Source organism: Gymnoscopelus microlampas, assembly GCF_963454915.1.
Source record: "Gymnoscopelus microlampas genome assembly, chromosome: 15".
NCBI lineage: Eukaryota > Metazoa > Chordata > Actinopteri > Myctophiformes > Myctophidae > Gymnoscopelus > Gymnoscopelus microlampas.
In genome coordinates, this window is record NC_139952.1 from 24,316,922 (window position 1) to 24,331,335 (window position 14,414).

General features: G+C 44.5%; 1 protein-coding gene across 1 annotated transcript in view; it reads left to right on the top strand.

The window, feature by feature from the left end:
• The first annotated feature begins 1,697 nt into the window (after positions 1-1,697).
• Positions 1,698-14,414, top strand: part of nhsl3 (NHS like 3) — a 45,027-nt gene continuing 32,310 nt past the window's right edge. Inside the window, exons 1-3 of the mRNA XM_084080921.1 lie at positions 1,698-1,768; positions 2,186-2,633; positions 3,702-4,185. Of these exons, the coding sequence (XP_083937047.1) occupies positions 3,954-4,185 (232 nt within the window). The 5' untranslated portion in view covers positions 1,698-1,768; positions 2,186-2,633; positions 3,702-3,953. The remainder of the gene's footprint in view (positions 1,769-2,185; positions 2,634-3,701; positions 4,186-14,414) is intronic.

The following is a 14,414-nucleotide window of genomic DNA, read 5'->3' on the forward strand; positions in this document are numbered from 1 at the left end:
TATGTTCTAAGACCCCTTGGATCCAAATACCAGCATATTTCTGTGTATGTTTTTGTAAAGTCTGCCCTTTTAAGCTATATACGTAGGTGCAGCTAAGGAATGAATGGCACACAGTAAAATCCGGAATCTTTATTTAGCCTGCCTCTCCATTTTTACACTGGGCAGCAATAACCAGAGGTCCTGTGCAAGAAATAACCCATGAATCCCAACAGAGGTACAGTAATTAGCTGGCCTTGACAGAGCAGCTAAATGGAGACAGACCCCCTTAACAGTTATGTAATTCCAGGGTTTATTAAAAATGTTCATTTCAAGGACTCCCAGATAAGTACACATCAGAGCCTGGACCCACCTTGGAAAAGGTTTGAGTGGATGATAAAAGTGAAGCGTCTGATGAGGCCATGAGTCATATATTAGTGTGTTTTAACTGTTCCTAATTTTTTGTCCCATCCAATGTCCTCCACGAGCCTCTGTGGGTCCCAGACCCAACTTTGCGAACTGCTGGTGTAATGTATTGCTAGGACAGCGCTTTGTTTGCACTGCTGATTTTTGGTCTTGATATCGATATGGGCGTGGAGAAAAAATGCTTGTTGAAATAAAATATTGCGTAATCTGTTATAGCCCCTCTAGGAGCAAGCTTAGATTATTTGTGTAAAACGTCAGTCGAGTAATGGCTCTTGGTTAAAATATTCCATGCTGTAGACATGCTACACTATACAAAAAACTGCGTATTTTACGTTACATTTCATACCCTGGAAGTACTATAATACTGTATATATTGATCACTAAATATATTTGCATATACACGGTGGAAAGTAACTACAGTAAGTATATGTACTCAAGTACTGTATTTAAGTACAATTTTGAGGTATTTTTTTACAGAACTTTTACTTATACTCCACTACATCTCAAATGTCGTACTTTTACTCCACTACAATTATTTGAAAACTTTAGTTACTAGTTACTTTGTAGATTTGAATTATTATTACAAAACACACATTAACCTCTTCAGCCTTATTTAAACTTTGGGTATTTGAAAATAGCTGATCCACAAGCTTACAACACGTCGCAACGGGTTGTGAGCTTGTAGATCTTGTAGAGCTGCTACTTCCAAAATAATTGTTTTTTATATATATTTTGAAGCTATTATTTTTGGACTTTTTGATTACCGGACTTTTACTTGTAGCAATACATTGCAGTATTGCTACTTTTACTTAAGTGAAAAAAGTAGTACTTTTTCCACCACTGCATATACAGTATATATATAGGAGTGGAGTGAGAGAGAGAGATTTTTCACTGTGTGGGGTATTGTAAGCTGTGTTCACAGGTGTGTCCCCATTCACTCCCTGAGGACGTCTTCCCCTCCTCCTGTACTCCTCCTTTCGCTTCCAACCTCCCTCCATCCAGCCCTCACTCTGGAGAGTCCATTCTGCATTCAAACCAGATGAGCCAGTCCCTGGACATGCGTGCGCGCGCGCACACACACACACACACACACACACACACACACACACACACACACACACACACACACACACACACACACACACACACACACACACACACACACACACACACACACACACACACACACATCTTGCCACACCCCCCTTCCAACAAGAGTCTTCCCCACGCGATGATGATGTAAGGTCCCCAGATAATTCCCACCACAGTGAAATGTAAGACGCAGCAATGAGTTCCACACTTCAAGCACCAGTGGATGGCCTTTTCTGTTGAAGGGGGTTGTGGTATTACTGGTCAAGCCCTAAAGGTAATGGGGCCCTTGTTGCTCACTTTACGTGTGTGTGTGTGTGTGTGTGTGTGTGTGTGTGTGTGTGTGTGTGTGTGTGTGTGTGTGTGTGTGTGTGTGTGTGCGTGCGTGCGTGCGTGCGCGCGCGCGCGCATATTCATACTTGTCTGTCTGTCACACTTAACTCGAGGGTATCGAGTTTCCGTTCTGCTGCACAGTGACAGGGTAAGAGACACTCCCTTTAGAAGCAGACGAGACAGCTCAGCCGTCAGCCCTAGTGCTTATCTGTTCACATCTCCAAGCCAGGCTGTACTTTGTCTTCTACCATTAAAGCGGAAAAATTCCTATCTTGTCTGGATAATGCCGTAATGTGTTATTGTTGTGGTTTTGCTATTTCCGGTCTGAGTTGTGTGTGTGTGTGTTTGTTTCTCCAAGCAGCTGTGATGCTTCCAGACCCTGGAGTTCCCATCCACAGGGACATAGGGATGCACCTGATCCCCCAAAAGAAGACTAGGGCAAAGTAGACAAAGGCTGGACGGACAGACAGACAGAAAGGATGCGTGTCTGCTGAGCTTAATGGTTAAGGAGCTGGCAATGATGAGTGCGCTTTAACAATTAGAATTGGCACTGAGGCTAATGCAGGAGCTCAGGTGTTTGCTGCATGAGGGCAAGCTAGTGGAGCAGCTCGCCAACCACTGACAGTATACTGTGAGAGGTGGGAGGAGAGCCTGACCCACGAAGGGAGGGGACTGTCTGCCTAGAGCGCATGGAGCTTCATTCACACTGCTAAACACACACACACACACACACACTCAGCGCAGAGGGAGTAAGAGAAAGAGAGAAAAGGCGTGAGGACCTGAGGAGCGGACAAGGCGAGTCCACCCAAGTAAGTTGTACATTGTGTTTTTGAAATAGAAAGGTTTTGTTGTTGTAGGGATAGTAAACGGGTAGAGCCTTGTGTTTCTGTCTGTGTCGTTGTGTGTTTTTTGTGCATGTAGTGTGTGTGTCTGTGAGAGTGCATGCTTGTGTGCATGTAGTATGGGTCTGAGTGTGCATGCTTGTGTGTGTCTCCCTTTTCCACAATCTGGAAATGGATTTCATCTTCTTAAAGTGAAGAGAAGCACTAGCAGCAATGACTGGCCTGTTTTCCCAGTGTATCTATATTTATATCTAGAGTACATGTCTTTAACAGTTCTTATTCGTTCACACACACACACACACACACACACACACACACACACACACACACACACACACACACACACACACCGACGCACACACCGACGCACACACCGACACACACACACACACACACACACACACACACACACACACACACACACACACACACACACACACACACACACACACACACACACACACCGACGCACACTCACTCACTCACTCACTCACTCACTCACTCACTCACTGTTACACATGTTTCTGCTGATGTGAACCACATGTGTAACACACACACACACACACACACACACACACACACACACACACACACACACAGACACAGACACTGTACTCTGTACTGGCTGTACTGTCCTATCTAGGACTTCCTAGCTACACACACACACACACACACACACACACACACACACGCACAAATGAAAGAATAGAAAGCAGGAAGGTGGGGGTGTGCGAGGGAGAGAACTTTTAGTAGGACAGTGTGGGAATGTGGGAACGTTGTTTGATACAGTGTTGTAACAGCAGACTGAAGCTCAGTCAGCCATCGCCGGTCCTGGCTTCATTCTTCACCCTTTTTCCTTTTTTCCCCCTCCTCTCATCTCGTCTGCCTCAGTTGTAGCAATGACCGAATCCTCCCCATTATAATTGCAATGCCTATCTTCCCTTGAAGTGTTGTTTTATTCAGACACTGTATATTAACTTATACATTAATGACATACTTTTAATAACCCCATTCCTATTTTTTCTTTGTTCCCAGCCCCCCTCCGTCCCTCGTTCCCTGACCCTGCTGATCTTAATGTTGTCCCAGGTGGTGACGGACAGGGAAACAGTTTGAATCAAGCGAGAGAAGGGGACAGAGGGGATCCCACTTCCCAATACCCGAGAGGAGTAAGGGTGGGGGGGTATACAGACCCCCCGTGACCCACCAAAAGCAACAAGCCAGGGGAACAAGCCACCCCCAACCACCACCACCACCACCACCACCCCTCAACTCCCAGGGTCTCCCAGGATGTCCCGGAGGAGCTCCGCGGGTGACCTGGTACCCAGGGACATCTCTGAGATCTTGGCCCGGGAGGGGAAGGCCCAGCGTGGGCCGAGGAAGCAGGCTGGCTCCCTGGGGCAGGCCTTCAGCTGGTTAAAGGGCAGCCGGAAGAAGAAGAATGTCGGCAACGGGCTGAACGGCTCTGGGATAGGAGTGACGGATGTTAAACTGGGATATCACAACCACGACCCCGGGAAAGGTGAGTTTGGGACATGGCCTTACACTTAAGATCGACATAAACCATCCGCTCTAGAATGTAATTTAAGATTGTGTTAAGATTTTCATGATGCAATCATGAGTATTAGTGATTTATTTCCCTTTCTCCCTATCGTTCTCTCTCTATCTATCTATCTATCTATCTATCTATCTATCTATCTATCTATCTATCTATCTATCTATCTATCTATCTATCTATCTATCTATCTGACTTCTCCTCTTCTCTCTACTAGATATAGTGAGGTCTCATTGTCACTTGATCAACATCATGGGATCATCCAAATATCAGACAGTTTGGGCTTTCTCTCCATGGTTATAGGAGTAGTGTTCACCAATTCCTCATGAATGCAGGATGAGTTTCCTCTATTAAGGTCAAGTTAGGGTAAACAGATACAGTAACTCGCTTGAGCAATGCGGTTAGTCGCCTTATTTTTGCATGTTTGGCAGGATAGATGATCATTTTTGTTTTGTTTATGATGGCATGATATTGCAGGTATTTGTGTGTTATTTACAGTTGGATTTTCATAGAAAGGCCAGATGAATTTTGTCATCGTGTGGACATCTTTGTGTCTGAATGGTCTAATCCGCCTCTTGAGTTTACTGATGCATTTGCTTGGTTGGTGGCACAGAGATTTACCCACAATCCCCACTTCCTGTTTTTCTTCCACCTCTAAAGCTGCCCTCCTTTCTCCCTTTCCCTTTTGTCTGTCTATGTGTGCGTGCATGTGTGCGTGTGCGCGCGTGTGTGTGCGCACGTGCATGTGTGTGTGTGCACTTGCATGCGTGTGTGTCTGTGTCTATGTCTGTGTATTTTTCTGTGTGTATGTGTGTGTGTGTGTGCACACACACAGGACATGCAAATGCATGTCTTTGTCTGTCTTCTGTCCAGCAAATCTTGGAAGCTCAAGTTCATGCTCTTTTGTTCGATTTCCATGTATAAATTAGTGCGTAGTTGTGGCTGTGGTTTGTAGTTGTTCCCCGTGGAAGAGCTCTTTCATAATCCCTTTTTATGTCTTGAATTGTGGCCTTCCACAAGGTCTACGGAGGACTGCAAATAATAGACAGTGACTCTGTTTAAAACCACACAGATTAACTTGAAATAAAGCTAATATTCCCCAGACATGGAATGTGGTCAAATCAGATGATGTAGGAATGTATGGGAAACACAGTTCTTTTCTTTTTTTAAATTCTCTTTTCCCACTGATTGTCGTCTTTAACATGGACGGACACAAAGATTAAAAATAAAATACACGGAAGACAACCAACTGTCAATTATAGACATATGACCCAATGAACTTTCACGTGAACTTTAACCTCCTTTCCACAAGAACATGTGGTCTGTTCTTCACGGCCGTCCCAATTGTTTCTAGAAAATGAGCCGTGAGTTGATCTGAGGGGAATATTTGTCCTTTTTATTCACCAAGGTCAGTTGTTGTGTTCCGTTTAGTTTAGTTTTTCCACACCTGTGTGTGTGTGTGTGTGAATAGGCCGTCTTGTCTGAACTCCCCCCTGGTTTCCGCTGTGCTCTTTGTCAGGGAGAGAGATAGATAATGAGAGAGAGCAAGAAAGGCCAATTCCCACCAGGAGAGGTACAATACATCAAAACCTTTATTTCCCTCAGTCTTTGTTCATTCTTCTAAAAACCCGTCGGATGACTTCGCTGTCCCGACCTGACAAGGCCAAGACAGGCAATAACTGCCTGTTATTTTCGCTTCCCACACACACACACACACACACACACACACACACACACACACACACACACACACACACACACACACACACTGAAAAATCATGAGTGTCAATATAACTCAGAGAGTGTACAAATGGAACCAAATGGACCCTTACGGGTCCATTTGGTTCCATTTGTACACTCAGAGTTACAGATCCATTTGGTCTCATTTGTTTGCTCTCAGAGTAAAATTAACATTGAAGATTTTATACGCCTCCCATTTGCTTGGGTCTGACTGTTACTGCTTGGTGACTGCACTGCGGCATTCAGCTAAGGGTTTATTATGTACATGGTGCTTTAGTTTTCGTGCATTGTAATAACTTTTCTTGCGGTAGATTTACATTGGCGCTGTCATTCCTGGAGACTGGCTAAGCTCCATAGCTCCGAGAGCCAAAGCTAGGGCCGTCCAGCAGCGAAGTGCCCTCTATAAGTTATAGAGATTCCTCTTCTATGAAAAAAAAAACGGTTCTTTGATGTGCTGGATTCCTGGGAGCAGAGTATCAGACCTGTGTGTGTGTGTGTGTGTGTGTGTGTGTGTGTGTGTGTGTGTGTGTGTGTGTGTGTGTGTGTGTGTGTGTGTGTGTGTGTGTGTGTGTGTGTGTGTGTGTGTGTGTGTGTGTGTGTGTGTGTGTGTGTGTGTGTGTGTGTGTGTGTGTGTGTGTGTGTGTGTGTGTGTGTGTGTGTGTGTCTGGTTGCCAGAATGGGGCTAGAGTTATGCGATAGAGAGAGGAGATTACAGTGAATCACAAAGCCTCATTCAGCTTTGAGAGGACTCTTAGGGAACGCTCTCTCAATGCTTTTTTAATTAGAGCAACGACTCTACACACACACACACACACACACACACACACACACACACACACACACACACACACACACACACACGTGTGGGTGCAAACACACAAGCAAACTATGAACTACCTACTCATGGAAGGAGAAACACACACACACACACACACCACTATTTTTGCCTCTTTCTTGGTCTCTCCCATCTCTTTGCCTAGTCATTACGGCATATTACTGTTTTTCATTTGGTTTGCAGTTCACTTAATTGCCTCTATTCAGTACCATTGTGGGTGTGTTTATCTTAATTGCTTATTATGTAATCAGTGTATGGTTTAAGCCTACACACGTTGTGTGTGTAGATGGCTATTGTGCAGCGTGTGTGTGTGTGTGTGTGTGTGTGTGTGTGTGTGTGTGTGTGTGTGTGTGTGTGTGTGTGTGTGTGTGTGTGTGTGTGTGTGTGTGTGTGTGTGTGTGTGTGTGTGTGTGCATGGCTCAGAGTTTCCCCATGTCAGAGGGTATCTCTGTGTTTGTGTGGTGCAACACTGCTAGGGCTTAGGACGGCGCCGACCCAGCACTGGCACTCATTACATCACCTACACACACACACACACACACACACACACACACACACACACACACACACACACACACACACACACACACAGAGCCTCTGCCACAGTGCCACTACCTGCTTTGTCCAGTTACAGCCCATCTTCAGTTCTACTGGCTGTTTCAGCGGTGAGGTCATTCAACACAATCCCTGGGATTCCGTGTATGTGTGCCTGCCTTTGTGCGCATTCATTGCTGCGTGCGCTTGTAGCGTGCATTTCACCATGTCAGGCACACAGACACAGAACCTCATTCTGTGTCAGAAACGCTCGTGTGGGTTCACCACCCTGCGCGCAGATTACAGACCTCGCAGAGTAACGGGAAGAGTAAACAGCACGTTCACTCCTTAGTAATTGGCTCTATATTTACACAGCGCTGTCGCTCTATTACAGGCCACAGCTCCCATCCAGTCTGACAGGATGAAGGGACGTGAGCGGAGAGAGAGGCGTGTGTCGGAGGAGAAGGGAGGGGATGTGAATGTTTAATGCTTGCCACACACATTGTCTCCCCGCGAGCGCCTTTAGATGGGCGCAGGTAATTTCACCTGTGTAAGCAAATACCTGGAAACGCTCCATTCATCACTCCAGACCTGAGCTGCACTGTGGGGTAAACGTCACCCGGGCAACGGGCCATTGTGAGGTGCGTGCGCCGGTCGGTTACTGCGGGCGACGCGAGAGAGTGAGGTAATAACGATGGTTCCGTCGTGATGTCACAAAGCGAAACCCTACTCTTTCGTTTCATCTCGCCATTGTCACTTTTTCCCGCGGTGACATTGCACGCCGAGGGGATGATGGGGGGATAGAACACAGAATGGAAGATGATAGCATGAGGTCATGACCCCAGCTAGTTCTGTGTTCATGCCTGAAGAGTCTAGAAAAGCTGGGGGATTGTAGCTCCAAAGTTAGCTTGGTTAACCTAACCAATGAACTAGCATCCCTATTCTGGCATTTCATAATAGGCAAACATTTGGTGAGAATAGCAGATCTACAAGCTCACAGCATGTTGAAGACAACACATTATGAGCTTGTAGATCTCCGATCTTTGGCAAAGCGATTTGGTGTAGAGGGAAAAAAGGAGGGGGCCAAATACAGACCCCTGAAAAACCACGGTCAACGAAGTACTGTACATAGGGTTTATAGATTTGAATAGATACACACATTCACATACAGTACAATCATATTACACACTCTTGCGCAAACATAGATACTGTACACACACATACATACATACACACACACTCAAAGCACAAGCGTACTATAAATGGGCAGGGCTAATTAAAACCACTGTCATCAGTGTTCCAAACACGGGTGTTTCTTTTCCAGCGGTACTGTTTATGGAATGAAAGCTAATGGTTTGTTTTATGAGATGGAAGTGTGTTTGATGTGGAGGCAAGGGCAGCTGGGAGACATCAGTGTGGGACTGAGGGAGTGGGTGACTGTACACTACAGTGATACAACACAGAACACACTGGTGATTTTACTCTAAAGAGAGAGAGAGAGAAAGAGAGAGACAGAGAGAAAGAGAGAGAGAGTGTGTGTGTGTCTGTGTTGGTGGGGGGGGGGGCTGCTATTATGTAACCAAAAGTAATAGATACACCTGTTGAGTACTGTTTATCTGGTACAGCTGTGGAGGATAAGCTGAGTTACTTACAGACTAAGAACTCTGGGCAGTTTTTAGGCCGATTCGCCAGCAACAGCCGTGAACGTGCATGTCTTCCATCCGTCTGTACATGCTGTATGTCTGTCTGACTGTCCGTCCCATTCTCCTGAACGAACGTGATATCTCAGGAATGCCTTGAGGGAATTCCGCCAAGTTTGGCACGAACATCCACTTATGGCCTCATGGATGTACTTTTTGCGAATTTGGTGGCCAAAGGCCAAGGTCACTGTGACTTCACGTCCGTCCTAATCTCATGAACCCGATATCTCCGGAACACCTGGAGGGAATTTCATTTCATTGGCACAAGCATCCATTGGATTTAAGGATGAAGCGATTAGAATTTGGTTGTCAAAATTTAAGGTCACAGTGACTGAAAATGCGTTTCATACAGTACATGTCAATATAGTGATAACTTACATTTCACCAAAAATACAGTCCATCATCAAATCTTCACTACATACATTATATAATTCTGGACAGACATGGATGTAGATTAGATTAGATTAGATTAGATGCCTTTATTATCCACAAGGGAAAATTGTTTTGCTCAGGTCAATGCATACATTCAACAAGACAATACATAAATAAACACCACAATTAAAACACCTAGCAAAGTATTACAATTCTATAAAAGATAAAACATTAAAAAAATTAAAAGAGACTTTAAAAGAAAGCAATGTCCTCTCCACACTTGTGGAGCACCCAGCATGTGTTTGTATATGTTTATGTGTGTGTGCATGTATGTAAGTCCATGGAGCGATTAGCACAGGGTCCAGCTCATCCAGGTGTGTGTGCATTTGTGTTTATTTAGGAGCCTAATGGCTGGGGGGATATAACTGGCACTGCCCTTTGCCTTCCTAAATAGAGAGGCACCATCTCCTACCCGAGGGCAGGACCTGAAAGCAGGTGCTGAGATTATGATTTGGGTCTCTCGCGATCTTTCCGGCTTTCTTCACTGTCCTCTGGTTGTAGAGATGCTAAACCGCAATCTTCTAAAAAATAATGGCCTACTGTATGTAATTTTTTCAAGTTCTTCGGGAAACAGAAAAAACTGAACCAAAACAGACTATATGATATTTCTTAATAATTTCAACAAAAACGTTTAGAACAATATATGACTATTGACATACAAATAACGCTGTCTGTCAATTATGTAACATAAGAGGATTAAATGCCAATTTATGTTTTGACTTAGGCAATTGTAAACCTGGCAAATTATTTTTGGAGTAACTGACTCAAGACAATGTGACTTAGGAAAAAAGAAATTGGCACAGGTCACATTGTCTTTGACTTAGGCAACATAAAATGGCATACTCACACTCTTGACATATCCATTATACTACTTGGGTGGGAACAGCATGATCTTTTCAATAAGGATATATCATTTGTATATCATATATATCACAGCGATTTTACCAGAGGTGGCCAGTATCATGAAGAGCAGATTTAGGCATTATTTTTAGGCCATTATTTTAAGAAGATGACGATATACTGCACAACCACACATTTCCATTTCTACCCCATTCATCTGTGGTGATCTACCAAAGTTGACATCATTGCACCTACAGTACCATGATTCATTGTTTCCCTAAAATAAGTGGCGATAGACGAGCTGGTCATGTTTGCTCTGTCGTGGCACTACTGACTTGCCACAAGAGGTCAGTGCTGGGCAGTTGTTGGCAGAGTTTTGAACATTTGAAGAGATTTCACTGCATTTAGGATTAAGATCCAAGTGTGAAATTTGTAGCCAGGCTGGAAGAAAAATTACTGTGACACATTTCATGAATTGAAATCACATACTTGACAGGACATTTTGAAAGAATCTGGTTCAGGCTCTCGTACATGAGGCCTGAAGCTTTTGCTAGCCCTAGAACACCTACATGTAGGTATGCTTGCACATGAATGTGCGCGCGCACACACGCACACACGCACGCACGCACGCACACACGCACGCACGCACGCACGCACGCACGCACGCACGCACGCACGCACGCACGCACGCACGCACGCACGCACACACACACACACACACACACACACACACACACACACACACACACACACACACACACACACACACACACACAGAGAGAGAGAGACTAGTAAGCAAACAGGTACAGTAGAATTCCTGACAACCACATTCCTTTATTCAGCGGCTTTAGGCATGTATGTGCATACATACATACATACATACATACATACATACATGCATTGCATGCCCACAGAACATATACAGTACATGCTCAAATTGGACTCACCACCTCCTTATTCAAGATACCTGCCAGGCTGCTGGCACAGCCTGGCAGCCTGTAATAACTATTTCCTGAAAAATGATACCTTGGCTTGGTGACATGCACATGCACACAAATAAACAACACACACACACACACACACACACACACACACACACACACACACACACACACACACACACACACACACACACACACACACACACACACACACACACACACACACACACACACACACACACACACACACACAATAAACACAACCTCATAGCGGTCTGATTCTCCTACAGTAGCTGTGTAATGGATGTGATTGCATGCCCTGAGCCCTCTAGAAGCAATGGGTGTGGTTGAGATGGAGCTGCTTAATGGACGGCATCTGAGAGCGTTTTCATGAGCGCCCATTTACGTTTTCAATGGTCTGTCTGTCTGTCTGTCTGTCTGTCTGTCTGTCTGTCTGTCATACACACCAACAGACAGACAGACCACACCACACATGTGAGCTCGCTGTTGCTCGTACACACACACTCTCCTCTTTAAATTACAGATCGATTCTCGTCTTGGAAAAACGAGAGGTCATAAATCCTCTCTCCCTCCCCCTGCCTGCCCTGACTCTCTCTTTCTGTCAGTAAATCTGTCTGTTCTGTTGTTTCATCTCTGCAGCAGCAGCAGTGTTGGGTGTTCACCATCATCAGAGTGATCATCATGATGTCGCTGGTGACTGGTGATGTGATAATGTCATAATATCTTTATATCTAGTATAGCTTGGTGGAACCACCTGCCGTGTCTATCACTGAACCCTCTGCTATTTGCTTCACATCCCCCATCCTTTTACGTCACTCTGTCACTCCATACACATACATCATAATATGATGTTTTCAAGTCTCTTCTCCTTCCTCCGTTTATCCCTCCTCCTTCCTCTCTCTCTCTCTCTCTCTCTCTCTCTCTCTCTCTCTCTCTCTCTCTCTCTCTCTCTCTCTCTCTCTCTCTCTCTCTGCACCCTTAAAGAATCTCTCCAGCTCGTTTTAATTTACAGGCTACGGGAGTGGGGTCGCCCTGCCACTGATCGACAGTAGAGGTCATGACATCATCAGTGTGGGACAGACCCCGATTAGTCACAGGCGTCACTGTGTGGAGTGTGGATGACATGGTTCTGGCACTAATCTAATGCTAATAGATATTTCTTCATTAAGTATGTATGAAGTAATGAAAGTGCAAGGGGGAAGGAATGCACTTGAAACCACTTGAGCCCTATTTTATACTTTGCAAAAAACAGCCGAACTTAAAGCTCATAACACGTAGTGATGCCAAAGTAATTAAAAAGAAGGTACGGTCAACTACGTCATTGCTGTCCAGCAATTCCAGACGGTAGATTCATCGCACTGGGAGGCAAACTGGAGGCAGCCGTGGAATACATTGGAGTCAATGAGAGCCAGGTGGACCAGCTTATGAACAAACACTATTTCTTAACCTTTGAGACCTTTATAAAAATACTCGGTCCAGGAAAATAAAAGAAGACATATCACACATTGTTTTCTGCTGTGTTGCTTTTCGGTGTGTACACTGTATACTTTTATTTAGGGTTGTCCGATATTGGCTTTTTTACCGATAACCGATATACCGATATTGTCCAACTCTTAATTACCGATACCGATATCAACCGATACCGATATATGCGGGGATTATTGTGATTAGGGTAAGCTCAAATTTCATATCACACACACCATATACAGTAAGAACTCCTGTAACTTATTTATAAAGCAAAAAAAAAAAAAAAAAATTTTTTTTTTTTTTCAAAAACCGATACCGATATTTTCCCGATATCAATTTTTATGCTAATATCGGCCGATAATATCGGGAGGCCGATAATATCGGACATCCCTACTTTTATTGAGTTATCTAAAGAGCACAAAGGATGTTTCTGAACGTGCCAAAGTATCGCGAGACTGTCCATCATTGACTGCCTGACAACCAAATCTCACGATACAGCCGAGCCATAAACGATACATGGCGCTGTTTAGATGACTCAATAAAATTATACAGTGTGCACATCAAAAAACAAGTGATTAGAAAACAAGCTATGATATGTCTTCTTTTATAATCCTGAACCGATTAACTGACAAAGGACGCAATCGTTCAGAAATAGTGTTTGTTCACACACTGGTCCAGCCGCCTCTCATTGACACCAATGTATTTCACCATACAGTACTTCCGAATCCAGTTTTAACTCCCATGCGCGTCAATGGTGTCTGACTGGCCCGTGGACTGACCCTACCTTCTACTATCATAGTCTTGAGTGATGCTACGTGTTTTGAGCTAAATCGGCTATTATTGATTGTTTTAGTATTTTTTTTTTTTTACTTTCATCTAGAATGACATCCCCAAATATACAGAACGCCAGGTTGAAAGTGGCTGGAAGGTATGAAAGGCTGACAAAAACAATGTACTGTATGTCATTTTCCACCTCATGCCGTGTAGGTGAGTGTGGCATGACATTGCACACGCTCTCTGAGCAGACAACAGGGAAACGCTCGCTGTGAACGTTGCCCTGAGCGCTTCCTGGTTCCATCACTGTGCTGTTTGTAGAACCACCGCAGCACTGGCTGGAATTCCTTCATCTTCTCTGTGCGTTACATTGCAACAATGCCTGAATCGACCTCAGTATTTCCTTTAGGGCATACAGCAAACAATGTCTGTCTGTCTGACTCTTCGTTGTTGTTTTGATGTGGGGGTGGGTAATGGGGATGTGTGTGTGGGGCCGGGGGGGGGGGGGGGGGGGGGGAGGGTTGGGTGGGTGCATATGTTTGTGCATATTTGCTCACTACTACAACATCTAACATCTATAGTCTAAATGTGTGTGTGTGTGTGTGTGTGTGTGTGTGTGTGTGTGTGTGTGTGTGTGTGTGTGTGTGTGTGTGTGTGTGTGTGTGAGAGAGAGAATGTATGAATATGGCAGTAGGTGTCTGCTCCTATATCTCATTGTGTTGACAGGACCTGTCACCTGTGTTTATAATGCTGTCATGAAGATAACTGATTAATGCCGTGTTGTGTGCAGCAGAAATCCAGTGTGAGTCACTAAATAAGAAAGAGAGAGTGAGAGAGAATGGGAAATATCTGATGACCTAAATGATGATGATGATAATAACAATGATGGAGTGTATGTGTGTGTGTGTGTGT